The following is a 26,355-nucleotide window of genomic DNA, read 5'->3' on the forward strand; positions in this document are numbered from 1 at the left end:
GGAATAAAGCTAGAGAACATCTCTTTTCACTTCTGAGTTGAGATTTTCATTTTCATACGATGCAGTAAATGTTGCCTGTTAATTAAAAAGAGGAAATTCCTATTCTTGGAGTTTTAATTTTTTGTTGGAAAAGACGTTCGTCGTGTAAAAAGACGGCAAAGTTAATAATAAAATCGCAGTTTAGTACACAATTCGACATTTAAATAGAATAAAATCATAAATGCACTTTGAAAAAGTTTAGCCAAAAACTGCTGAATATTTATTAATTCTGGGGTAAAAAATTCCAAAAGTAGACGAATATCAAAATTCTTATCCTTTTAATTTTTTGATCTTAATAACATTTAAAACCAAACTTTGTTCCTTCGATTTTCCCTTTTCATCTCTTCCTTATTTAAAATATTAGTTATTTAATAAAAAGTCTCAAAATAACGGGAAGTTTAAAACAGAGGACCTCGGTGGCCATTTGACCATCGACTTTCGAGGCCCGCGGGCCGCCACCGTAGACGGTCCAAAACTGGAAAAAATTTCCCCGGCTATGACGTCATCGGCGCGAAAGAGAAGAAACGGCGCGGCGCGGTAACAGTCGACCTTCCGGTCGCCATTCGACGGAGGCGCACGAAGAGACCGACCAATGAGAGAACGAGGGAAGGCCGCCTGTTTCTCCTTATTGGTCCGACCGCAGCGACGATAGGCGGACGCGCGCCGTGCACGACGGGACGGCGACGAGCGGCGCACAGACGACTGTCTGCGCGGTGCGGGGAAAGTACCGCGGTGCGTCGTGTAGCCAGTTGTGTACTCCGGGGTGTAAACGACGGTCCGTCATCGTAGCTGTCTCCGTCGCTGTGGTTGTTTCGTCTAACGGCCAAAATTCGTGTCAAAAACAGAGCCCCACTTCCCACCTCCAGGATGGACCACAACGAATCGGATTTGGATGGAAGCGTGGTGAGTGATTTGTTTTCCCGGACTATATGGGTTTGTAGAACGCGCGCGCCGCCATCGACCGACGGGGGGTTTCCCGCCTCGGTAGCGTGGCTATCGATCCGCCGGCCGAGTTGGCGCGCGTCGGGTTCACGTGTGACGGCTCGACCCGGCTGTCTCGCCGTTTTTTGTCTGGGGGTCTTTGTCGACGGCAACCGCTCTTTGTTCGTTTTTCGTCCGGCGCAGCGGCGGGCGCGACGGGTCTTCCACCGGCCACGCCACTCTTCTATCTTTAAGTTACGCGCTGGCTTTTTAAATCGGCCACGCGACCCATTGGCCCAGGGAAAGAAACCGGCGCCGCGCCGAGACGAAAGGGAAGGCGGCCGAAGACGACCCAAGTTGGAAGCGCGCTGCGTGGCCGCACCCGCCCGACGGTCCCCTTCCGCGATAATTGAGTCGCGTGTGACGTTGCCATAGAAACCAGCGAGACGGAGATAAGCGCGACACGCGGCGGTTAATCACTACTAAAACTCGGTCCGTTTAAACGGAGGCGCAATTGCCTTTTACGGTCGATATCGGGACGCGGTTGTTTATTCGATATCAATGTTTTATAACTTTGTATCGTAAATAATTTCGTCGTCGATAAAAATTAATAAACCGTGCGCAATTTATGTGTTTGGTCGACAAACATTAATTTACTCACTTGGCGTACAAACGCCCGCTTAACACGAAGGAATTATAATTAATTGCCCGTTACCTCGTTTTAACGTCCCTACGCCACGAAACTTTCCGGCGTTAAATCGAGTCGACGGCGTTCGACGCTTTTCTAGGATTTCTGCCCTCGACCCCGGGAGGAAACGGTTCCGTCGTCGGGACGGACAAACTTTCTCCATTTTGGCCGGCGCCTCCGATAAACTCGGAAATTTCGGAGCGACGTTTCTGGCATTAAGAGAGATTTGCCGGAAAATCCCTCTGGACGATAAAAGCTATTCTTAGACTAATAAAACTCTTTGGCTAGACAAAGGCTTGGGCTTCTCCCCGACGCCGCACTCCCACTCGACGCTGTCCAAATCGATGCGCCGACGCGAATTAAACGCCGTTAACCACCCGGCCGATCGGTAGCGGTCGGCGGACCAAAAGAACTTTCTTTTGTTTCCATCGGCCACCTCTTTGGCTTTCCGGTAGCGTCGGCCCGACGTTTAAAGCGGAATTCGTTAAATCGGAATGGTCGCCTCCACTTTTTATCGTACGGATAACTTTTACAACGGAGCGACCGCGCGGACGGTCGTCGTCCCTTTCGTTTTTAGGTAATTACTGAGTTAAACGACGATCGGTCGGCGGTAAATCGAGGAAAGGCAGCGTCCGTAATCGTATTCCTTTCGATTGTTTATCAAACGAGTGTTTTCCGTTAGCAATCTCTACACTTTGGAACTCGAAACGACCGGAACGAATTTAGATACAAACACACGTAACTCGAACCGGAGGAAACAATAATTAATTTTGTGCCCAGAGGTAAGCTACGAGAGATTTTTTCGTTTTTTCCTCTTACGTTTCTGAAGATGAGGGAGACGATCCACAGTCGAGATCTTCCGGCGTCGTCGTTATTTCTATAAATAAAGGTTTAGTTTAAACGCGGGGTTATTAGCGCGACCTCCTTTTTAAATAAGACCTTCTCCAATGACACAATAAATACGTCGAATTTTGCAATGGCGGATGTAACGTCATTTCCAATGGCGCTTCTTAGTCACTCTCCGAGGGGCGACCGACCGTCGTCTTCTTCTCCGGATCCGACTGGGACCGGGTCCGGTGGCTATTCCTTAGCCTACGTATCGCTTCCGTTTCCGCGGCGTGGCGCGGGACCGCTGTTCTCCGCGCCCGCGTCGCGCCGAACGGATGCTCGATGCCGCGCTAGTCGAGAACTAACGGCGGAGGATGGTGATGCGAGGGCGACGGCGGATGGGGGCGTCGGGGAGGAAAGCGATTTTCGGATTACGATAATCGATGAGACGAGTCGGTCGGGTGACTTAATTAAAATTAATTAAGATCGAATACTGCCCGGCCGGGGAAGAGTTGAAGGAAAAAAAGAAAAAAAAACACGACGGGATGCTATCGAGATAGATTCAGAAATTTCCGTTCTTTCGCATATACGAGAATTTCCATCCGCCCAAATTTACTCGCGCGTGTTTTAAAAATGTCTATTTTTAGCGCGGCGAAACTTCCGACGCGGCCACCGTCGACTGCGCTTAACCTAATTCTTGACGCTGAGTTGGGAGAAGGCGAAAACCGTTACAAACGTAACAATTTAGAGAGCGCGTAAAACTTCGCGAAGAAGGTTGAGCTTTGATTATACGTAACGTTTTTCTTCCTCTCCGAAAACGTCCTCTCCTTTCGAAGAAAGTTCGAAAGATGCCAATTCTTGTTATCGATTAGACTAGGTTGCGCTCTTCGTCCCTAACCCGTCGTCGCTTCCGTCCAATCTCTTTACGCCAATTTCCCCAAATCATATAAGTCACACCAGGTCGGACGGGAGACGGGAGATGTTGGGTGGTTTTTTCTGGTTCCGAAACTCTTCTTGGTCGTATTCGGAAGGAAGTGGCTAAACGGCGGTCGAAGGTAACGCTGTCGGTACGATATTTCGTGAGTATAAATATTAAAATAGGGGGAAAGGAAAGGGCCCGCGGTTCGTTAGCGACGTAAAAAATTAAAGTATTAATAATTCTGCGGGTAAATGCGTGGAATGAGCATCAGACGAACGACGATGGCCGGAGAAAACGGTACGGCTGATTTTAAATATTCAAAAGCTCCAACTGCTTCCTATTGACTTATCTATTAAACATTTAATATTAATTTCGAACGCACTCGATAATTGTAAAACTTGTTTATCTTTTCTTAATTATCGAGAAATCGAAATTGCGGCGCATACGCAAACACAATGTAATATTTATTCGGAGAAATTAATTTAGTTTTTCCTTTTCCCGCTTACTATTAATTTATAAATCTGCTTTTTTTACTCGGCCAATTACATTAATTGCTAAACAAATATCCAACAAACAGCCATCGCGTTTCGCCCACCTTCCCTTCCACGTCCCGTCGTGGATAACCTTTAGCCTAGCATCTAGGAGTCTCCAGCTTCCCCCTTCTGCCGAGAAGAAAGTCGAATCCGGCCGATGACCCATCGGACTAGGAACGCCTGTGCCATTTTTCCTCCCCCCGACATACGGACCTTACCAGGGACTCGCCTCCGATCTTTGCAGATTCGTCACTTAATGGTTACCGGTAATTTGGGGGAATGGGTGGCGAAAATGGTGGAGGTTTACGGAAACGAGAAGAGTGGTGGAGCGTTACTTCCAATTCGGTTTTTCTCTGGAAAATGATGGTGTTTCGGTTAGGAATTCGAGGCGATAAATAAACTTTCGGCAGGCGACGAAAACTTTTATACCCACTGCCAATAAATATATATCCGGTGATAGCCGCGAGAGGGTGTCGTGGCCGATCCAGATTGGCGTCTTTCCTCAACGACCGATTTTTATCTCGTCTTCCGCACGTTCTCCAAAGCGAGTGTGGCAGCCCTCACTAACAAACTCGTTCGGAATTTTTGGGAAATGCGTTAACAACTTATCGCTTTATCTTAAGAACAAGAAATCGTAAATGTGGAAATTATGGGATGGCTCTCAATAATTCTCTGTCTACGGCGCTATACTTATATATTCGTCGACTTGTAAATTCTAACATTAGATATTTTTTCTAGAAATTAGAGGAAGTTCTTTGACTATCGGACTATAAAATATCGAGAAATATAAGAGGTATAATTTTAACAAAAAGGATTATTTTTATTATTTTCATTTCTATTAAAATACAAAAAGTATTAATTGGAAACTTGAGGGATGGCAACGGAATTCGGTTGCCGAATTAAGTCCGCCTGTCCGAGTCCGACGTTAAATTTTTCGTCTTCCGGTTGCACGACGCTACCAAAAGACTAAAAATCGGTAGCCTCGGCGACTTTCTTCGTCTTCGGACTGCAAATGGCCGCGAGGAACTTCGCCCGGAAAACAGACGGAGGAGTACCGTTTGTTTGGTCGGAGCGATAACCGGAAGAAGGTCCGGGTGATGCGGAGGAAGGAGGAAAAGTGTGAACTGGCAAGCTTCTGTCCGAATCGCAGTCTCCTCTTCGGAGGACCGAACCGATCCTCCTACTTCCGTCGCCTTTTTTTGGGGGGATCGCCGCTCGGAATTGGCGCCTCCGCCGTCGACTGTAAAAGCGAAACGACTCGAAGGAAGAAATTTCATTTCTGTCAAACTACCTTTATTGTTTAATGAAACCCGGGTATTTTTCTGGTATTTGATTGTCGCTTTATAAAATAGTTTAGAATAACTAAACGATGAGAACTAAGAGGAAAATTGTTTCTCAATCAGTAGACCAGTCAGGTTCTTACGTGCTGACGGACGGTGGAAGCCGTCGGCTCGTAAGGATGATACTAAGATCGCGGTCGGACGGACGAACCGATGGACGGCTACCGTTTTCCTCGCTGGTCAGAGAAAACTTTCCCTCTTCGTCGGGACGGGAGGAGAAAACCGTCTGGTCTAGGTAATCCTCCTGGAATGATATTGGGAAGAATTGGCCCCTTTTCCGGCCGATAGTTTTACGGAATTCCGTTTCTTTTCCGACTTGTTTGGACGAGGTGGAAACAAATGCTCAGTCGAACTTTTCCTCCGACCACGACACTTTTGACGTTGCTCGACTCTCCAGTACGATGTCGTTTAGTATTTAGATATTCCTGTACTGTTCCTATTTAATCGCCATTAAAGTAAGGAGAGTTGCTCTAAGATCCGACGTGTTTCGTTGGAAAGGCAGAAAAAATCTCACGTAACACATTCCTCCCGAGGTAGTCTTCCACGAACCAAACGTTTTCTGTCGAAGCTTTTTAATTCGAATCGAATTACTAGAAAATAGAGTATAAAATTAGTTCCGTGTCTTTCATATAATTCCTACTCAGGTTTTGTTTATCCGTATGGATTAGGAGTAGGAGGCGCCTCTACCTCTCCCGGACTTATTCAACGCTACACTTTACCCAACCGTTTTTTCGACGCCCAGCCTTATAGAAAGTTCGGTTACGGTTCTAGACTTGTTTCCGTCTGTCCCGGCCTATGGCGGTCGTTGGTATTAAGAAACAAATAAAGTGACGGAAGTTAAAGCAAGCCTCTTCTTTTAAAATCTAAATCCCAAAAGATAAGTGCAAAAAAAAAAAATCCTGTGTTTTTCGAGTAAATCAATTTCTCCTCATAGATAAGCCGTAGATCCGGAATTTACTCTTCTGGACATAAGTAAATCCGAATTGTGGGCGCAAAGAATTAACACGTTTTAATTCGACATTTAAAAATTATATATACCGTAAAAATAAATTATTAGAATATATAGAGGAGGAACGAGTTTGGTTTAAACTAACGCTACCGGTCGACCGGGGGCGTTTCGCTTGTGAGTCGACGTTATTTTTTTGTAAACAAAGAAAGACTCTCCTACTATATTTAAAATAATATTTTTAAATTTCGTTTAATTATTACGTATGTAAAAAATTCAATTTTTTCACCGTTAATTGATTGGTGTATTAATTCGTGATGTCAACATTAAGTACAGTACGTATTAACTATTTTAACGTTATAAAATAACCTTTTATAACGCTATGGTTATAAAACATTTTCTTTGTTTTTATTTCGAAAAAGTTTAGCAGAAAGCGAAAGACGGCCTTCGACCGACCGTTCTTCCTTTTGTATTTCCGTTTTAAGTTACGTAATTATCTGATAAAATGGACGCGCGATCTCAGCTATTTCGATAACTAAGGGTGGACATTTTCTCTGTTTAAAAAATAAAAGCGAGATCGTCCGTTCTTTCTGTTTAACAGCGAGTTAACAGCAGAAACAAAATCATTCGTGATGAGGATCAAAAAGGTCCGCGTACAAAAAATACCGACGGATAAATATGTAGTCTCAGCGTGACAGGATTGGTAGGAAGCAATCGATTATACAATAGGACCCATACACGATTCACGATTCGGGATTATATACAGGTTTTTTTCAACATTCTTCGCCGTTGGTATTTTACACTCGGAAAATTTTTTTTCGAGTGTAAAATTTTGTTTTGTTTTTTATTTTTCCTTGATTATAATTTCTTAAAATGCGACGAGTTTCCTTTATTCTCTAGAAAAGATTGCCGTAGTGCGTAAGGGAGACAACGTGTTTATAACCGAACACCGTTTAACGCGTTACAATTCGATGCTATTAATTTTGTACGACGAAATTAAGGCGTGCTTTAACCGCCGATTAACTGCGATAGAATCCCGATTATCCGAGCTCCGATTAACCGAGGTTTCGCATAATCCGAGGCGAACCTTTAAATGAATACTTTTTTATATTATAATTCGCAAAAGATTTAAAACGATAAACGTATTACGGAATGATTTGTTTCTTCTCGAAATAGTCGTGCCCGTCCGTTTTATTCGAGTTTTCGGTTATTAAGGTAGCATAGTTTACATTATCTGAGATAATAGGGAGTCTACTGTATAATAAAACCTGTCTATAACAAAACGCTTCCGACCAGAATTTTCCTTTTTGGCAGATTCTCGTTTAATAGAGGTTTTTAATCAAGAAAAAAGAATGAAAAGTTTGAAAATATGTTACAGTTCATATTTAGAACTGTTTCTCATCCAATGTATGTGTCCTTCAAATTATCTCCTTATCAGACTAAGTGTTTTATGTATCGAAGACGTGTTGAAAATACCGAAATGTGTATGCAGTGCACAGAAGAAAAATCTGTGTAAAATATTCAATATCCTCACAATGTGTGTTAATTGCCCTATTCCCCGAGGACGAACCACTTGGTTGTCAGCACTGTCTAATTCGACCACCGTTAATGAGGTAACAGAATTTTTACATTTTTATTTAAAAATTATTACAATGTTGTCTATAAAAACAATCGTAAGAAATTATTTTTTCTTATTCCTCGTGTCTTCAATACATGTTTGTCTAATCCCAGTAATTGTGTCAGGTAACACTTGTTGCTTATTCCATTCAGCTAATATTAATTTTATTTTTAGTAGCTACCTTTTAAAGTTTTAGAATATGTGACGTTTTCACAAAACTAGTATATAGTTTTAAAGTATTAATTATTAAAAACGAGTTAATCTTCTAAATATTTCAGAAGGGCGATATTAAATTTTCGCAGATATTTTCAAGCAATAAAAGTACAGTCTAAACGAATAAAATAATAGACTAACTGTAATCATGGAGAAGTCAATTGTGATTCCAAATCTTATCGGTCTGGGATAAAGATTACAGCACTAATTATTATTTACAAAGCTGCTGTAATGCCAAGTCCCGTTTTAATGAGTTATACGTTATACCATCGGTTTGAAAAAAGTCTTCCGTTTTCATCTTAGACAGATTATAATAGTATTTTACATAAGAAAAGATTCCGAGATTTATTTTCCATTTAGCAAATTTCCGTTCTGTAAAGAGTCCGTTTAGACAGGTTTTACTGTAGATATTCGCTTCGCCTTTTCTACTTTGCCATTGACGTAACGCCGTGGCGTCTTCTTGTTTTCATCCTTTTACACGGGTTAGTGATCGTTCGTAACTTCTTTCCGAACAATCGCCATCCCCTTTCGAACGGGCTACCGGCTACAATAAAAGTTTAATTCGATTTATCCGTGTGAAAGAACCTAACACTAAGCCACTATCCGCGTTTTAACATTCGATTGACGACTCTTTTCTGTCGGGGTTTTATTTTCACTTTATTTATACAAAAGGCACGAATGTAGCTTTTTCTACTACATTGAAAAAATATTAGGCGATCGTAGATTGTACTCGTAGGGTTTCTCTAGTGACGCTAGATTATATACGGTCCTGGAAAAATCACACGCGTCGAAATACATAGTCGAAACTGTTAAGTTTGAGAACGTATCTTTTATATGTAATATTTGGAAAGCAAATTTTAATATAAATAAATTCAATCAAATCGTAAGTATTATACTAGAGTTTGAAAAATAAGTCTCCTTTTTCGGCATTCCCGACACAAAGGATCTTTAAGACGTTTGATAGCACCTCAACAGTGAGAAAAGCTTTTTGTTAAGATGTCTATGGGTTATTTAGTAAGCCACACACATCGGATGACCTTAGGAGAAACTAATTTACACAAAGTTATTCTTTCATGTGCACGACTTTTCGATAACCCTTTACGTAGTTAAGTAATTAAATTTTGTTTCTATTTTATTATACGAACTAATATTAACTGGGCCTTCTGTACAGTACATTGAAAATTAGATTTACTTAGATTTAACGATACTTTCTATTTTATATTTCGTATCGGAGCGATTCTAAATAATTAAAAAAATTTTGGCCTGCGTAAATTGTGGATTTCTCCTACAGGATTTAAATCTTTCATAATTATATTATAAATGATTTCTTTATAAATACGATCGGCATAAGAACTGTGAATGAATTACAAAAAAACAAAGAATTGATATTGTTATATTGTATTATATCACAGTATAATAATTTACAATTTAGAAATAGTATAATCATAGAGTAATCCCGCTTATATCCTAATATGTCACCTCCGTAGTTAATCAAACTCAAAGTCAGTTGGGCGCATTTTTCTACCAATGCTGTTTCTTTTATAATTTCGAACGTTGAGTAACGTCCGACGCTTACGCGTTACGCATCAATTTCTTATACGAACACGGAATGCGAGCTTTGCCGGGTCGAAGGATTCGAGGCCGTAATATCGAATTATTTGTTTTTAATTCGTGTTACCAACATAAAATTTGTTTTCTCCGTAACATATCGACAATTTCGATAAGTATACGTGATGACAAACGTTTTGCTAACGGATCGTTTAAATAACGCAGTGGCCGACCTAGGACGGTATTTATTTATTTATTTTTTTTAACGTTACTGTAGTGTATCGTTCATCGTCCAGACTGCTTTTATTATAGAATGAGACGGTCACAATGACGCGATAGATAAGAGACCTTTACCTTTCTTCTACGTGGCCCCGCCTCTCTTGTATCGAGGCCTGCCGGAAAGCCATCAAACGTGTTGCGTAAATGCTACGCGACATCTCTTGTTTCTTTCTTAAAGCGCAGCCCTTACTCAACCGGGCATAAAAAGTCTCAAAGAAACTTTTCGGAAGTTCGTCTCTTCCCCATCGAATCCATCGACTGGAAGTGGCAATGAATCCGTTCGTTTCTGTATCCAGATCCGATTTTATCGTAAGGAATTGGCCCGACGGAATTATCGCCATTTTTTTCGGGTGAGAGGGAGAAAATTACGAACCGGCGGACGGATGTCGCGGCCGTCCGAACCACGAAACTGCGCCGGGCCCGGAGGCGCGTCGTAAATAATCGCCGCGACGAAGGCCGCTCCCGGGGGTCGTCGTCGCCGGACTAAAGAAGAAAGATGGCGTTTTGGCGCGCGCGTTGCCAACTTCCGTTTCGACAGCGCGTGGCCACGCGGCTTTTTATCGGCCGACTCCCCCGGGCGCTGGCCGTCCCTCCGAGTTCCGGAGGTGGAATTTGGCGGTGCTTTCGACGGGTGACTTTTTACTTGGTGTCGACGAGCTTCGTGGGAAAAACCGGCGACCGACGGTGCAATCGCCTCGTTGTGAGCTTTACTTTATTCCTGTTGTCGCGTGTCGGTTGTTTGTAGAAACGATCCGATCGTCACGCATGCACGCGCATGTCGGTAAAGATTTGTATTTACATTTAAGTCGTCCGATGTAACTTACTTCCCCGGATCTTCTTGGTGTCCCCTAGAAAATGCCCGATTTCTTCGCTCGACCGTTAAAATTCAACGTCGATCTTCATCATTTAATTAAAAAGTTAAAAAAGCGGTCGATCGTCTTCCGTCGAACCACTAAGCGCGTCGCTCACTTAGTGTTTCGATGCCGTCGCATCGCTCGTTACGCGTTACTTACTACTTTACGTGGGCGACACAATTAACGGAACGGAAAACCTAATCCGCCGCGTAGTCCTGGCCGGTAGGATTCGTGGTAACGGAAGAAGGCGATTCCGTGAAATTAAAACTTCGTGTTTCGATCGATCGGCGCGGTGGCGATCCTCCCGAACGCGAAGCGCGACGACACTAATGATGATAAAGGAAGTGTCGCGGCGAGTGTACGGAGTGGAAAGGAAGCGACGAAAAGTTAGAAAAACGTAAACGAGGCGATATTAAGTATTCGAAATAATCTCTGGAAATGGAAATAGTCGGACGGGTGACATCGGATGTTGTTTCCGTTACCGGCTTCTTTAAGGTCGGGTATCGGCAAGCGAGAAAGCCACTATAACTGGAATCGACGCGTTGTAGAAAGGTTTTCTGGCGCGAATGTCTTTCTTTTTCACTCGTTTAGTAAGGGCGCAATTTGCGATAAAGACGGAAACAGAAAAGATGCTCTTTTTCTGAAGCGAATTCCCTTTTCCAACGCTTGGATTGTTGTCCAACTGTCCACTTCGAAATTAACGGTAATAGCGTGTGGAGTTTCTCTAATACTATAATTAGTTGCCGAGTGAAAAGAAATCACACAAGAGAAATATTTTATGCAAAATCGTATACACAGTATATATGTTTGTGATTTATTTTTAAAATTAAGAATGTTACGTAATGCACTTATTTTTTTTTTAATTTTAATTTTATTTTATTAATTTAATTTACAGGTTACAGAATTACAATTTGTAATGCAAGGAGCATAGCCAAGGCTTTTTTCAGCTCCCCTTAACAAGACAAACGAGAAAAATAACAACTAAAAGAATCACGACACAACATTTGTGTTAACAATACAATAAATTATATAAGATGGCTTTGACGGTTATCGCGACAATAAGGCATTTTATCTAATTTCTTACTGACCCGCTTCTTACGACATACAGGATTTAATCGGTTCCAGATCGCGATATATCTATAAAAAATACTTTTGTGAACAAAAGTTTTAAAGGAAATTTTGGTAAAACAAATAGGACTTTTGAAGCGCTCTATTACAATAATATGGTAAATTTACTTATTTATAGGCTATATAAAGGAGAAGGACAATATACAAATCGATACATAAATTAATAATGCATTAATGTATAATATTTCTGTTATTTATCTTATGTAGATTAAAATAAGTAGAAAAACCACTATTGTAAGGTAAATAGTAAAAGCCGCATGAATTTGTTTAACATGAGCTGAAGTATTGATGAATAAAAGTCCGGTCCCTAAAGTTCTATACCATATTTTATTTTGGCTTGTAGTGAGATTTTTTTTAATAACACTGGGAACTAATAGATTTTTATCTTAACCGTGCGGTACTAGTCGGAAAATTTAAACAAATACGAAATTATTGACAAAGACAAGCACATATGAGTGCTAATTACATAGCGTGGCTAGTGTCTGGAGCATTCAGTAAACCGGTGGTTTCCAATTTGGACCGTGTCAAGCATACTGGTGTCTATATAATTAAAAATTAAAAAAGTGTTCTAATAGTTCCCAGTCTTAGAACGATGATCTGTATATATTTATGTTGTTATAAAATAGAAATTGCCTTTATACTTGCATATAACGTTTGTTTATTACTTGAAGACTACACCAATGCATTTCAAATTACACTGGAAGAAAATTATAGGTTACGATATTCGTTTCATCTTCCGACATCCCGAAGACCTTTCGGCTAAACTTTTGTAAAAATAACCTCAAAATCCGTAAGGCTTCTCTTCTTTTTTCTATCGATAAATTTTGCGGGTCTTTCTCAATAATCGACCTTATTAAGAACAACAACGAATAAATACAAATGTAGGTTTATATAAATCGACATAAATAATCTGTAGATTTAATAGTGTTAAAATAAAATTTGATTAAAGCATTAAAAAAAATCGAAAATTACAACTTTTAAACAAGTGAAAATACAGTAATTTTGGTGTAATATTATAAAGAGCACGTAATTAAATCTTCCCAGCTTCGTTGCTTGTGGATTTTTTATGGGGCTACTGATTATTTGTTTGCTTTATTTCGGGTAAAAGTCGAATGCCAAACTTTAATTTACATTTCGAAGGTTTATCTTGGACTAAAAGTTGGATGAAAAAGTTATTGGTTGTTATGCAATATGAAGGTATTTCGAGAACGTTCGGTAACGGTACTCGGACACGAACACAACATTTTTACGAACCAAATTCATTTATAGAATTTAATTTGGTCCGTAATAAGATCGAACCAAAGTTAAACGCTTAATATTTAAATACGATGTATTAAACTTTTTTTCGTTATTCGTCATCCATGTAGAACGTAACCCGGTGCATATCCCCGTATTATTGTTTCTCCCATTTAATTTTGTCTCCTCAATAGATTTATGCGATTCTCTTTTAATTGTCACGGAGTGTTTTTCGCTTTGTTTATCACATCAACGAATGATGTCAGAGTCTTAACGGTTGATGAATGCCAGTGGATCGGGTTAAAGTTCTTCTATATACGGATGGAGATATTTTGGTTTTATTGTTCTGTTTATTCGACTTCTACGTATAATCGAACTTGTTGGATACGTCGCTTTGTTTTCGTTGGCAAAACGTTCAAACCGGTTTTATCCGCGTCAATTATAAGTTTGTGAAGTCGTTCGTAAATAATTAGATTTTGTAACATTTTATTAATTTCGTTCCGAGAATATCTTCGACGCGTTGTGACGTCACACTAGTACGTGTTATATCAGATACGAAAGTACCGTTCTTTGACGGAAATTACGGTCGGAGGGGAACGTCGAAGTACGGTTAAGTACGCGGGAGTGATCCGGGCGTCGGCTCTGGCGTAATTAATAAATAAACTCGGGATGACGTCGAACGGATTTATGGGTAGACGAGTACGTTAGTCTTTGTTTACGTTTGAAACGGCGCTAAGTCGAATACGCGCTGTTTTACTACGTTAAACCAAGGTCAGTTTTTTTCTAGTTTATTTAAGGGTTCGACTCTTGTGTCGATAGGGAAGTTGCATTTTTTGCATCGTTTTGCGTAGGTTTACGTTTCTACGAAACGTTTCGTTTTACCTAAATGTAAGTTAAAGAATTAATTTCTGCTAGAAGTACAGTTGTTTGGAACTATTCCGAAGGCGAAATCCCATAAAACGGAAAACGTAGTTTGAACAACGTTCAAAAATATGGATGCTAAAGAAGTTGCGCTCCGTCCAAGAACGATCGGTAGCAATTCTACAATTTAATTCGCATCCGATATTTGTTAATTTTTTTAGAAGAAAAAAGTCGCCGATTAAAGTCGCCCGCGCATCTGGCGTAATTTGTCTCCTTTATTTCCCTTTGTATTTAGCAAACCAGAAATAATTCTCGGTGTAACCCGTTGGCATTTTTTCTGCGGACGTAACGCCATTCCTTATTTAACAACGACCTTCCGTTCCCATCTGCGGCCGCTACTTTTCCCATAATGCTTCCGTCCGATCTTCGCTCGACCTCTTTCCTTTCGTAGAGACGAAATAGTCGGTCGAGTAAATACGAAAGTTTCGATTGTAGAGCCTCTCCCGCTCCTCTCTCTTCGCCCCTCGCCTTCCGTTACCAATTCGATAAATTGCCACTAAAAAGTATTTTGTAACAGTATACCCAACGAAAATATCGTAAACGTAAAATTATTAAGATTTCGTTGGACACGATATATTTCGTTCGATAAAAACGTTGCGTTAAAAGAGTTATGGATGAAGAGCGAATAAGATTCAAAAAGTATGAAACTCCTTCGAATCCAAATACTTTTAAGTGTCGTCTCCAGCTATTAAGATCCGAGTGGGCGATAGACGACGAAACTCGTTCGTCCAATTAAATTTACTGTACTGGACGAAGGTGAGAAGAATCGCTTGGTTATGCGACAATCGTACAATTCACACGTAATAATTAAACGGTGCGTGTGGATTTTGGCGTTAATTTTCGTCGATGCCGTATTGTTTGTCGGACGTTTCTTTAATTGTGAGAAAGACTTTTACGAGTATTTTTTTTACTTTTTGGTTTTTTAATTGTCCGGATTACAAATGGGTGTCATGGCGACAGATGATGGACGATTATCTTCCGGTAAAGTTTTCGAATATTTCGGTGAGTCCGCGACTTTCGCTCTCCAAATTTATTTAAAGGGGAAGGAGAGGAAGAAAACTGTCGTCTCCCGTCTTATGGAAGAACTCCGAGGGAATGTCGTTTGTGGTCATCGGACGGATTATCGAAATTCGGAAACGAACGAGAGTGATTATCAGTAGACGACTTCGACGCCTGGGTTTAGGAATTTCGCCGACGACCGGTTCGAAGGTTAAGAATTTTTGTCGGACGAAAGGAGATTTTTAGTCGTAATTGTTTGGGGGGGAAAGGGAAATCGATCGGGAACGGGAGAAGAATTGCCAATTAAAATTTTAACTAAAACCGGGGAAGCCGGCTACGCCTAGTTCTTATAAATAATTACGGAATTTCGACTGAAAATCTCTCGTAAATAAATTGATTTACGTCTTTAAATTAAGTTTGACGATTTCAATTAAATATGAAGAATCGCTTTATCCCACTTAATTGATTATCCGTAATAACTATACGCGGAATAAATGAGTAAACACGAAACTTATTAAAACGAATCGATTATTTCCAAACGTAATTTTAAATATCATTGTCCGTTCCTCCCGCCTTCGCCCTTTTCCCAAATCGTCTCTTCCCCCGACACGTTCCACCCCTCGGCGTGGTCGCTCGAATCCCCGTCTGGTAGTTCCCTTCTACGGAAGGAAAGAAGCGTCGCTTTTCTACATCTTTTCGAAGATTTCCACCGGTCCACTTTACAAGCCGGGGTCGAAGAAGCCGTGTGAAATCGCTCTCTGCACACGTTTTCCCGTAAATCGTTGGACTTTAGGCGCGCGACAAAAAATCGCTGGGCTTAATGTTACGGGATTGCCTCTTCCGGTTAAACTACGTGTCCGCGGGAAAAGTGGTTCGAGACATCCGATTCCACTTTCCTTTCCGAAAAGGGGGCGAGGAGTGTATCATTTTCGGCGACGGCCGATAAATTTTGCTTTCTTATGGAGTACCTCCGTAACTTTTCGCACGTTTAGTCCTTTTCTTTTAATTTCATTTTTTGCGAAACTATTTATTTAGCCAGTTTCTCGCTCGGTTGGCTTCCGATGAAATTATTTACCAGCCGCAGAAATGAACGAAGAAAGAAACAAACCGGTTTTTTTCGTCCCCTTCGACCGTTTCGTTCCGATCCGGATTGTTTTCCCGGGATTTTCCGTCCGAACGCGGAAAGATATGGAAAGGCGCCGGGTTTGGCTACCGGAACCGAACGACGGCGAAGCCATCCGCAGAAAACGAGTGCCATTTCGCACCCCGCATTTCTGGTAAACGCGCTACCGTAACTCCGGTTCACCGAAACGAAGGGCGGAATAACGGTTGGCTCCCGGTCGGTGGCGGGCTCTGTCTTTCGAACGAAGCGTCCTCCCGTCTCCGAAAGTCCAATCGAGTGGTTTGGTTAAAGGAGGTGGTCGTTTGGGATCAACGGTTTGTAATCGTGGCTTTTACCCGAAGGTTTTAGCACCCATCGGTTTCCGATGGAGGACGCAATGGTGGGTGGAACGAATGCAAAAGAATAATTTGGTAGTCCAAATGCAGACCGTTGACCTTTTTTTTTTATTTTTCCATTTTACGGTCCTTTGTTTAATAATAATCGTCGAATTTTTCACCTGCTCTTTCGTTTAACTCTTTATCCGTTTTTTTCGCCCTTTTCCTCGTAACGCGAAATAAGCGTTCGCCACCTGCATCGGGTAGCGTCTACCCCGGAGGCCAAATTAATGGCGTTTTCTTTGTTTTGTTCCTTTCGTTCCCACGCCTAATACTTTATGTCCGGCGCGCACAATGGAAGAGTAAATTGTAATCTAAAATGACAACCGCCATTTGCATATCAAACGGGTTAGAAGAATGGGCGGTCGAACTAACGATTAAAACGACTCTTTTGAATTCGATACTGAGACGCGACGTCATAGGCAGGGAGAGCGCACGTGACTGCCAATCGTTAAATCCGGAAACATAACACGCGACGCCGGACCGTAGAATAAACAACGCGCGCGATTTACATTCGTTACAAATTTTATCGGAAACGACGCTCTTTCCGTCCTCCTCCGTCACCCGCCGATCCCTAATTCCGTTTATTACCGTTATTGCAAATCTCTTTTGTTTTCGACGCCCGACCCGTCCTCCTCCCCCAATCAACGCCTCACTCCCACCCTCCTCTTGCTCATCATTTTTTTTCAGTTGTGTCGAAACACCACTCGGCGGGATGTCGGGGATTTTTACCGGGGTGTCGAGTCGAGGGACCAGCGCCGGCGCTGTATTTCGACCTCGATTAACCGGAGTCCGAGAAGAATTTTACGATATTTATCATTCTTATCGAAGTAATTTCACTTTTATTCCGCTTTTTATCTTGGTATCGAGCGTTTATTACTCCCTGTTAATTTCCGTTTTATCCTCTTCCGACGGGACCCGCGGACCCTCCACGCCCACTGACCCTACGTTTTACGAAGGACGGATGAGGGGTGACGGGAAAAATTTTTAATTATGAAGGGCGATCGAAGGGGGGCGTCGGCGGCGACGTTCGTATCGTTACGAGCGCGACCGGTCGGCGACGTCGGTCGTTACCGGCGCGGCGGTACGCGCTCCATATAGGAAAGCGTAGTCGGGCCGCCGTCTCTGTTAAATAATTCGCCTTAATTACGGACATTAGATAGGCGGTGCTGTAAATGAGGCCGTATTTATATATTACGTTGCTTGGTTACGACGAGTAAATTCTGAAACGAAACGAGTATCGCTCCGCCGGTTCGGTGTCACGACAAACGAAGATTAACTTTCATTATTAAAGAGAAAAAGAACGATCGACGATCCCCTCGTCGTTTTACGCGTTTCCTATAAACGCGCGAAATTAATTTTAATTTTTTTAAAAATCGGACAGCGACTTTCTCCAATGTTTTCGGATTGACGTGTAGCCCGATCGCCCTCGTCTCTTTCCCTCCCTAACGCAAATCTCTCTGTCTCGTCTCGTCTCTCTCTCTCTCTCTCCGCACGTTTAATCGCTAAGAACGGGAATATATGAGAGGGGTCGGAAGGAATCCGTTTTCGAAAACGGATTCCGGTTTCGATCTGGCAGTAAAAGTTTTACGGTTTCGGACGTTTTAAAATTTAACGAAGGGACGTACGTTTACGTTAATTTGTTTGAAGGAACAAAACTGTCGTCCTGGCAACGAAAAACAATTGCCGAGTAATTAGCTATATAATCGGTAACCGTGCCATTTATTTTTAATTTAAATATAAAAGGAAATCCATTTGGCGCGTGACGTCGACAAAATCGATACCGCGCCAACGCCAAACCGTCCGAATTATTCCCGTTTAAACCCGACGGTTGGCCGAACGAAGGTGGCGCCGCCGTCGCCCGTTTCCGGGTCCCGCCCGTCACCTTTCCCCTCCGACCTACGAAACGTCCAGTCCGGCTTTCCGGCCCGATTCTCGCGCGAGGCGATCGGCGACGACTTCCGGCGATTCCAAAACCGTAGCTATCGATCGCGGCGGCTGGAAAATCCTCGTCGAGTCGAATCGGACTTAACGAGGTGTCGGGTGTAGGTTGGACGTTTCTGAAACAAAAGACGATGAATTGGAAGGAAAGTAATCGTTAAACATCGTTAATTACACCTTTATTACACGGTATTTTTCTTAACGCTGGTTTAGTTTATTTTCCAGGCGTTTATATGCGCCCGACTTTTATCCCAACGTGTTCTAGCTATCCGTAATCGGAGACTAAATCATTCCCGTATCTTCACCCGTAGCTATGAAGAAAGTTACTCGAACAACCGGTGTGACGTAACTGTCGTCTAACGGCGAATAAAAGAGCGTGTTTTATGCCAAGCCATGCGACCTCTTTTATTTTCGTATGTCGACGAGTGAAGAAGTTAAGGAAAGTTTGTTCACAACGAAATTATTTCGCTTTGTATCGTGAGCGATGCACTCGTTTTCGGTTCCAAAAGATTTTGTTTCCGTAATTACGTCAGCGTTGACAAGGGCAGTAGGACCAAAAACTGGTGCCATCGTTTGCACGAGGTAAGAGAGTCCGGCGAATCCGACGTAAGATATTTAAAGCCTTTCGGTGACGTATTCACTTTTCAACTTTTTTTCTAATTTTTATATAGTAATTTTCAGAAAGTACTCGAAAATTCAATAATTATATTGATATGAGAAGCGAAAAATAATTTATAACACTAACGCCCGGTTTAAGTTCAAATTCGAATAAACCTTACTCGTCGATTTAATACAAAAATTTGGAATTCGACTTTACCCGAAATAAATAGTCACAGAACGGTCAACGAATCTGTAAACAATAGATTCTGACGCAAAGATTTAATTACGTACTCTTTATACAAACTAAACGTATAATTTACGACAAAATATCTGTTTATGGTTGGTATGCAATACCCGAAAGAGGCAGCAGCCACGGTTTCACCTGGCGTCTATACCTATGTGTGCAGGGCTATCGATAACTTGGAATAGGATGCGGGGGTTGATCGGGTCCCTTTTGTTTTTTTTGTGAACAAATGAAATATATAGAATGTTTCTTTATTAATAAATAAAAGTCTTAAAGATTTTATAACATTAATTTATAGGAACTTAAGTTTTAAACTGAAACCACTGTAGGAACTTAAGTTTTCTTTGACCCTGGGGAAATACCCCCAGCTTTCCCTCTCTATGCTCTGTTTGTTTGTATATGTTTGTGTATTTTTTATGCGTGTGTGTCGATTAAGATTTGTGTTGCTTTGTAAAAATTTAGTGACAATTAGAGGCGCGTTGCAATATTATCAAAATTATACCCGCTTATTATTAAAATATTATCAAAATTGAAAATACCTATATTTATTACGCTAAATTGACACTACGGAATCTGTCGTAATCTAATTTACTGTTTTGTTGTAATAGGCGTAGCCGGTGCGGACTAACGAGGTCGGACGTAGTTTAGGAGGAATAGACTCGACGTTTAATGTCATCACGCGGGGACGGGGACGGCGAAAATGACGCGAATTGCGTTTACTTAACGCCAATAGTGGGCGAATATTTCGGGATGTAAATCTACCATTGATCGATGGATGGCTGCGGTAAATTTGACTGGCGATTTACTTTCACCATCGATCCGTTCGGATCGCGTTCGAATTTGATAGATACGCGATATTAAATACCTTGTATAGGACTACGTCACTTTGTTTCGGTCACATCGATTTACGGTCGAACGGATTTACGTCTTGAGTATCCCATGTTCCATTAACAAAAAAGTCGTAACGACTTTTGTTCCCATTAATATTTACAATACTGTATACGATTTTAAATAATTCTGGGAATTCGCTCTGTGCACTCAATAAATACGCTGAGAGCCACATCGATAGTATTTTTCGCGTTCGACATACTATATTACTGTTTCTTTGTGTTAGCAATTACACGAATTACATCAAATTACTTTATCTAAAGTCTTCTTTAATCGTTCCCATAAGTTTACCGGCGAAGATCGGGATAATCGCCATACTATTTTGGTCCCAGAATCTTTTATGCGAAGGTAAAAAGATCACACCCGAACGATAATATTTTTATAGGATTTTTTTGGGATAAATTTTCTAAATATTTTGAAGTCTAATCGTTGCTCAATTACCGTAATTTCTCTGGATAGCTTTGCACTGTTTAATGGTGATTTCGAATCACGTATTTTCCAAAGTTTGGCCGATTTCGTTTTAAAACAGACGGGAAAAGTGAGGATACGAGCCTTTCCCTTCGTTTTAACGCATTTCACTCGTATTTGATAAATAAAAAGAGAGAATTCTTCATTCGTTCCTCCGCCATTTTAATTGGCAATTAGAAAGTCGCCGCGTGTAGATCGGTAAACGAAGAGAATGAGAAATATTTTAAAACGAGCGTTTTTACTCCGAGAGGACCCTTCGTTTGTGTTTATCCAAAGTAACCTATTTTCAAGAAAGTTACGAGAAAGGTGTTCTCGTGACGTTACGGCGCGGGTCTTCCTTCTGCCATCCGCGAAAGTCGGATTAGACGGTACACGTTACCTGCTTCGGTAATTTATCCGTCTGGAGTGGTATTTGAAGCTACGATCGTCCCTTTGGGAACAAAGAGAGTCCCTAGTTTATTCGTCCCAATCTAAGAGTACTCTGAACCGTTGGTCGTCCGAGTATTTTCTCCGGATCGGGGGGACGAGTCGGGATCGGGGAGGAAGCGGCCTTTAATTAAGAAAAAAGGAGGAGGACGTCAGGAGGAGAAGCGCGTAAATTTCGTCCGAAGCGCGATTAAAATTTGCCAAGGAACTTTATCCGTGGAGGTCGTTAACGGTCCGCGTCCGAAGGTAACTTTTAATTCTGTTCCGAATAAACGAGCGTCGCCCGGCGCGCTCGCTTAATGGAAGCGCCGTAAATTAGCGCCGGCCACCGACGCGCATAAATCTAGTGGCGGCGCGGGGAGCGTCGGGGGGATCGACGGTGGCGACTCCCGCTTTCCCGCCCGGTAATTTATCGAGAGGCGAGATACGACGTAACGTCGGACGCGTCGCTCCCTTCTTCTCGTTCCCGACCGAAAAATAGTCGGAAGCGTCCACCACGGTGATAACGGGACGGGTGAAAGTCGATGCCGGCGGTCCCTCTCGCCGCGCCGGTCGAGTCAGGGGAGAGAAACGGCACGCGACGATTAGCGACGACCGCCGAGGTACCGACGCGGTAGGTAATTAGTGCGGCCGGCGGGACGGAAACGGCCCGACGTCGTCTCTGTCTCCGGCTTTTCCTCGTATTTCGGCGGCTTCCCCACGCTCTAATTTATTTATTTTTTGGACGCTTCCGAAGGAACCAACGCGAAATACTTAAACGACGGCCGACGTCGGAGCGGAAATTCCGACAAAACGCGGCTTTACCTCTAATCGCACTAAAGTGGCGCGCATCGGTAATTGGATGACGCCTGGGGTCGTCGCGTGGCGGAAGCCGCCACGCGTGGGAAGACGCGTCTGGTTTTAAATCTAGATTCTTATCTGGCATTTATCGTCCGGCGTCGCGCGCCATTCATCCGGGGAGCGGTTTTATTTGGGCAATAAAAATAACCGTTATCGGGTTCAAAGCTACCTCGACCCAACGTCGCCGCCTGCCAAGCGACGGGAGGATTGCGGGGGGAGGAAGAGGCGACCTTTCTTTGGCCCGGGAATTTTTATTAATGGAGCGGGCGCTAAATAAATGGACGCGATTAAAAACGTTTAAAGCGCGCGTAGGAAAGGCGGTGAATTAATGCGAAGAGTAAGTTGCCGATACTTCCGAGTTCGGAAAACTGTCAGAGAAGACGTATAAAATAGGATCTATCGTGATTATGTATTTTCGTCATCAGTTTTAAGCGACTAGAGATTAATATAGCCCAGTCTTATTCCTCCTATAAATCGCGGAGCTACTTAATTACATGGATGTAGTTGGCATTGATTATTCGTCCTACTAAACCTTGGCGACTGCGATGATGACAGGATATTAATAGTTGGAGTGGTAAAGTTTTGGGTGTCTGCAGATTTTAATTGATTTCGGTTGATAAATTAGGTCGAACGAGCAGAACTTGTGCGTTAAAAAGTCACCGAGAAATCTACTTGTACGGGCGTGTCCCACTGTGGGATAATGTATAGGCTATAGATTATTAATGATTTCCTGCTTCACATCATGTAAATTCTGCTAGAAAAGAATGATTTATTTTCAAAATAAATTACGATGATTTACTGCACACACAGTGTTCATTACGACCATTTATAAGAAGAGAGACATTTATTTTCGCAGAATCACGACAGAATGTTTCTAGCGTCGCTAAAGACGCGTTCCTTACGCGCACCGATTCTCCCATTGTCGTAACGGGCATTCGGCCGGTCCATTTCCCAACAAAGAACAAACTCTCTGCCCTTAAATGCTTAACGATTTATTTTCGGCGCGCGAATTCTCTTCCCCTCACTAACTTTGCGTCTAGGTAAACCCGCTCTTTTCGGCCAACGTAATTATCTGGCGGGTTCCAAATTTCTCTAGCGATAATCCTGGTTTTACTTTTTCCATCGTTACTCTTTATTTCTTTCTTCTTTTTTGATCGTTTACCGTCAAAATCCGTTTTTAATTGTAAGCTTAATATGCGGTTACGTTGTTTTTCTCGCCTCTTTCTTTAAGGGCGGTGGAAAGGGGCGTGCTTACGTTCCCTTTGTCACTTAACTATTGCGCCGACTATAAATTTATTCTTAATTTTATGGATTTTTTTTATATGTTACGTATTATTTCCCTGCCGATTTAAATATAACAGTACAAAATTACGTTTGAAAGGATGCGATAAAATTGACTTCCATGCCGCATCCTCGGATTAAAATATTAAAAAATAAAAATAATAATAATAATAAAATGCTTTGGCGCTGGCAATTTCAAATTGACTGATAAATTACGCGTAATTGTAGGTTTTTCGTGTTTTTGTCTGTACTTCTAACACTTCGTTTTACAAGTGCGCGCTCCCTCCGCATTCAATCTTAATCACATCGAAGGATCCGGCTGTCGAATATTTAGAAAAAAAAAAGTGTAATCTTACCCCATAGTTATGTTTATGCGCGAATCATTCTCTACTCCATTCGTAATAATTCTATGGCTTTTAGAGAAACGCCTGGAGGTTCGACGTCCTTATCGATCCACCTCGTTATTTCGCCTTGTCCGGATTTAACATCGGCGATATAACGGAGCAGATGGTCGGATGGCGTGCTTTTGGTTATCGACGCGATGGCGTAAGCGGCTCCCGACAATTAATTTCATTATTATAAAATTTCAGTTTGTTTTTTAAATTTAATTGACGAGTTGTATTACACAGTTCGGAATTAGTCTTTGAACAGACAACGAATTAAACCTGTCAAACGAGACCATTCTTCGTCAGACTTTCTGTGTGTAATCGGAATAAGAGAATTGAAATAGTCCGTCGTCGTATTTAGTGAATGCTTTTACACGACACGTTTATTGTCGTCGATTTTAACGAATTTCTTCCGTGCTGGAGGACCGTTTCATTTTTTGTCTGTCGGAAATCCAGTTAAAGGGGGAACGTCGGGCTGTCTACGGCGTGGTTTCCCAACTTGGGGTGCGCGTATCCCAGGGGAATATGCAAAAAATAGTCTGTCTTTTCACTTAAAAGGAGTTTATGCTTAAACTATTTATAACTTTTTAAATGCAAAGCTGCTAAATTCAATTTAATATTTTATTAAATGGTGTACTTTTTTTAAAGCAAACTTTACATTTGTTTCTTCTCTAGCAACTAACTTCTTGTCTCTATTATCCACTGTAAGGATCGTAATATTTTATATTTCGAGTTAATATTTAAAAATCAACAATTATGGAGTAACAGCCACAACCGTTTGATAATATTCTTCATTGTTTTCAATTTGTAGACGTTTAGAGGCGTGAAATTTTCCATCTCTATGAAAAGGGATACGCGAAGTAGAAAAAATTTGGACTTCTACTTTAGAACGGAACGGAAAATTACGGCTTTTTTTCTGGATCTTACGTAATTCACGTGCTTACGTCTCATGTCCACTACAAATTTTACACAATTAGCGTTTTTTTAACTTCATAATTGTTGCGTAATATGTGATACATATTTCTTATAAAACACAGAAATTTTAGTTTTATTTCTAATTTTGTAGTTTTTGGTCGTTCCGTATTTTAATTTTTAAGTTCTTCGCGGAGCGGAGAAATTGGGGATCACACTGGAAATGTTATCGCAGATTGCGACTACTATTTTCGCTTGTATTCTATAGATTCTTCCGTTTAAATACGGCAATAACAATTTTTGAACAAAATTGCCAAACGAGTTATTTCCACTTCTCGGAGATAACCTCTCGATAAATCTGCAAAAGCAGAATTCGCAAATTAATACAGAGCTTACAACATCACACGTAAACCTCGTTATACTTAACGTAATATTATAACATTAACGCAGCCATTTTTTTTTTTTCGAAAAAGTTTTAATTTGATAATATCGAATTTTCGAAAATCTTTGCTGACAACGTGCGGACAGCATTACATCTATAATTTGATAAATGGACATTTAAACTTGTCTCGCTCCTAGAAACGGTCATTTTTCGGCAATTTAGTGCGTATAGATTGATAGGATAATAGTTTAGACGGCACCGGAGTGATTAGTTTAAATAAATTTACGTATAACCGATTAATGTCTCGACTGATGTTCTTTAAGTAACACATCGTTAAGATTCAAAGACTCGAATACTGTTGAAAAAGTCCCTCTGATCCCTCTTATCTCCTTCTGATAACTAGTTTTTCGAATCATCGAACGGAAACGTCACTAATAGATGCGGGATTAATTCGATTTGTTAATTCGTTTCTTCCGTACTTCGACATTTTCATTCATTAATATATAAATAAATAATAATAAAATAATAAGGAATACAATTGATAACTACAGAAAAAGTTATTATAATAAAAAGTTGGCGAAAAATCGTGGTAATCTTTGAAAATGTAAAAAAATAATGCCAATTAATATATTTTTTTCAAAAAACAGCAAATAATCGATTTTGGTTTTTAAATCTACCATAACAATAAATATGTTTTCGACGATTGGAAACTCGATAATGCATTTGCGGATTATTACAGACAGCCTAATGGGTTTAACTTACCTTTAACGAACAATAAATAATCCTGCGGCGCTGATATATATGAGAAAAATCAGTCGATAAACGTGAACTTTGTATTCCGGGGCGGTTTTCGAAAGGAGATTTACTCGCCAATATTTGAAATATATATGCGACAATATACAGAAATTCGACTCTTTATATCATTACAAAAAAGTTAGGTTATATTAAAACAACTGTTACCAATCGCTTATACAATATATAAAAGGGAAGTGAAACTTGAGAACGTGGAAACTTTCCGAAAGATGTCGGACAAAGTTTTCTAAAGACGTGAGATTATCCTCGGTTGGACGGACAAGCTTACGGATTTTTTAAAATCGGATACTGACCAATCATTCAAACAAATCTATTATATTCGGTGCGATAAATCATTTATCGTTATAAAAACTTTATGAATTGCTAGTAAAAGGGCACCATCGAATGGTCTCAATTATTTTTTAGAATATTCTTTACTTAATTGTAAGTATTTTATATATTTTTATTATCATGTATTGGATTAAAAATGTCAGACTAAAAATTTTTATGTTAACAAATGTATTTACGATAACAATTTATTATAAACTGTGTAATAAAATATTCGATAATAATATTTACGCACGATAGAACTATCACTCTTTATTTCCAAACAATGTAATATATAAATGGGCTAAACATCGACAGAGATATAATATTTGATTCGAATAATAATTCGAATAAATATATA

General features: G+C 41.0%; 1 protein-coding gene across 1 annotated transcript in view; it reads left to right on the plus strand.

Annotated features, from left to right (window-relative positions):
• The first annotated feature begins 738 nt into the window (after nucleotides 1-738).
• The window catches only part of LOC111625124 (AT-rich interactive domain-containing protein 3A-like), a 95,516-nt gene continuing 69,899 nt past the window's right edge, over nucleotides 739-26,355 (plus strand). The window contains exon 1 of the mRNA XM_023368164.1: nucleotides 739-942. Within this exon, the coding sequence (XP_023223932.1) occupies nucleotides 907-942 (36 nt within the window). The 5' untranslated portion in view covers nucleotides 739-906. The remainder of the gene's footprint in view (nucleotides 943-26,355) is intronic.

The sequence above is a fragment of the Centruroides sculpturatus genome, unplaced genomic scaffold (assembly GCF_000671375.1).
Source record: "Centruroides sculpturatus isolate CEXI.00-Female unplaced genomic scaffold, Cexi_2.0 scaffold404, whole genome shotgun sequence".
NCBI classification, from domain to species: domain Eukaryota; kingdom Metazoa; phylum Arthropoda; class Arachnida; order Scorpiones; family Buthidae; genus Centruroides; species Centruroides sculpturatus.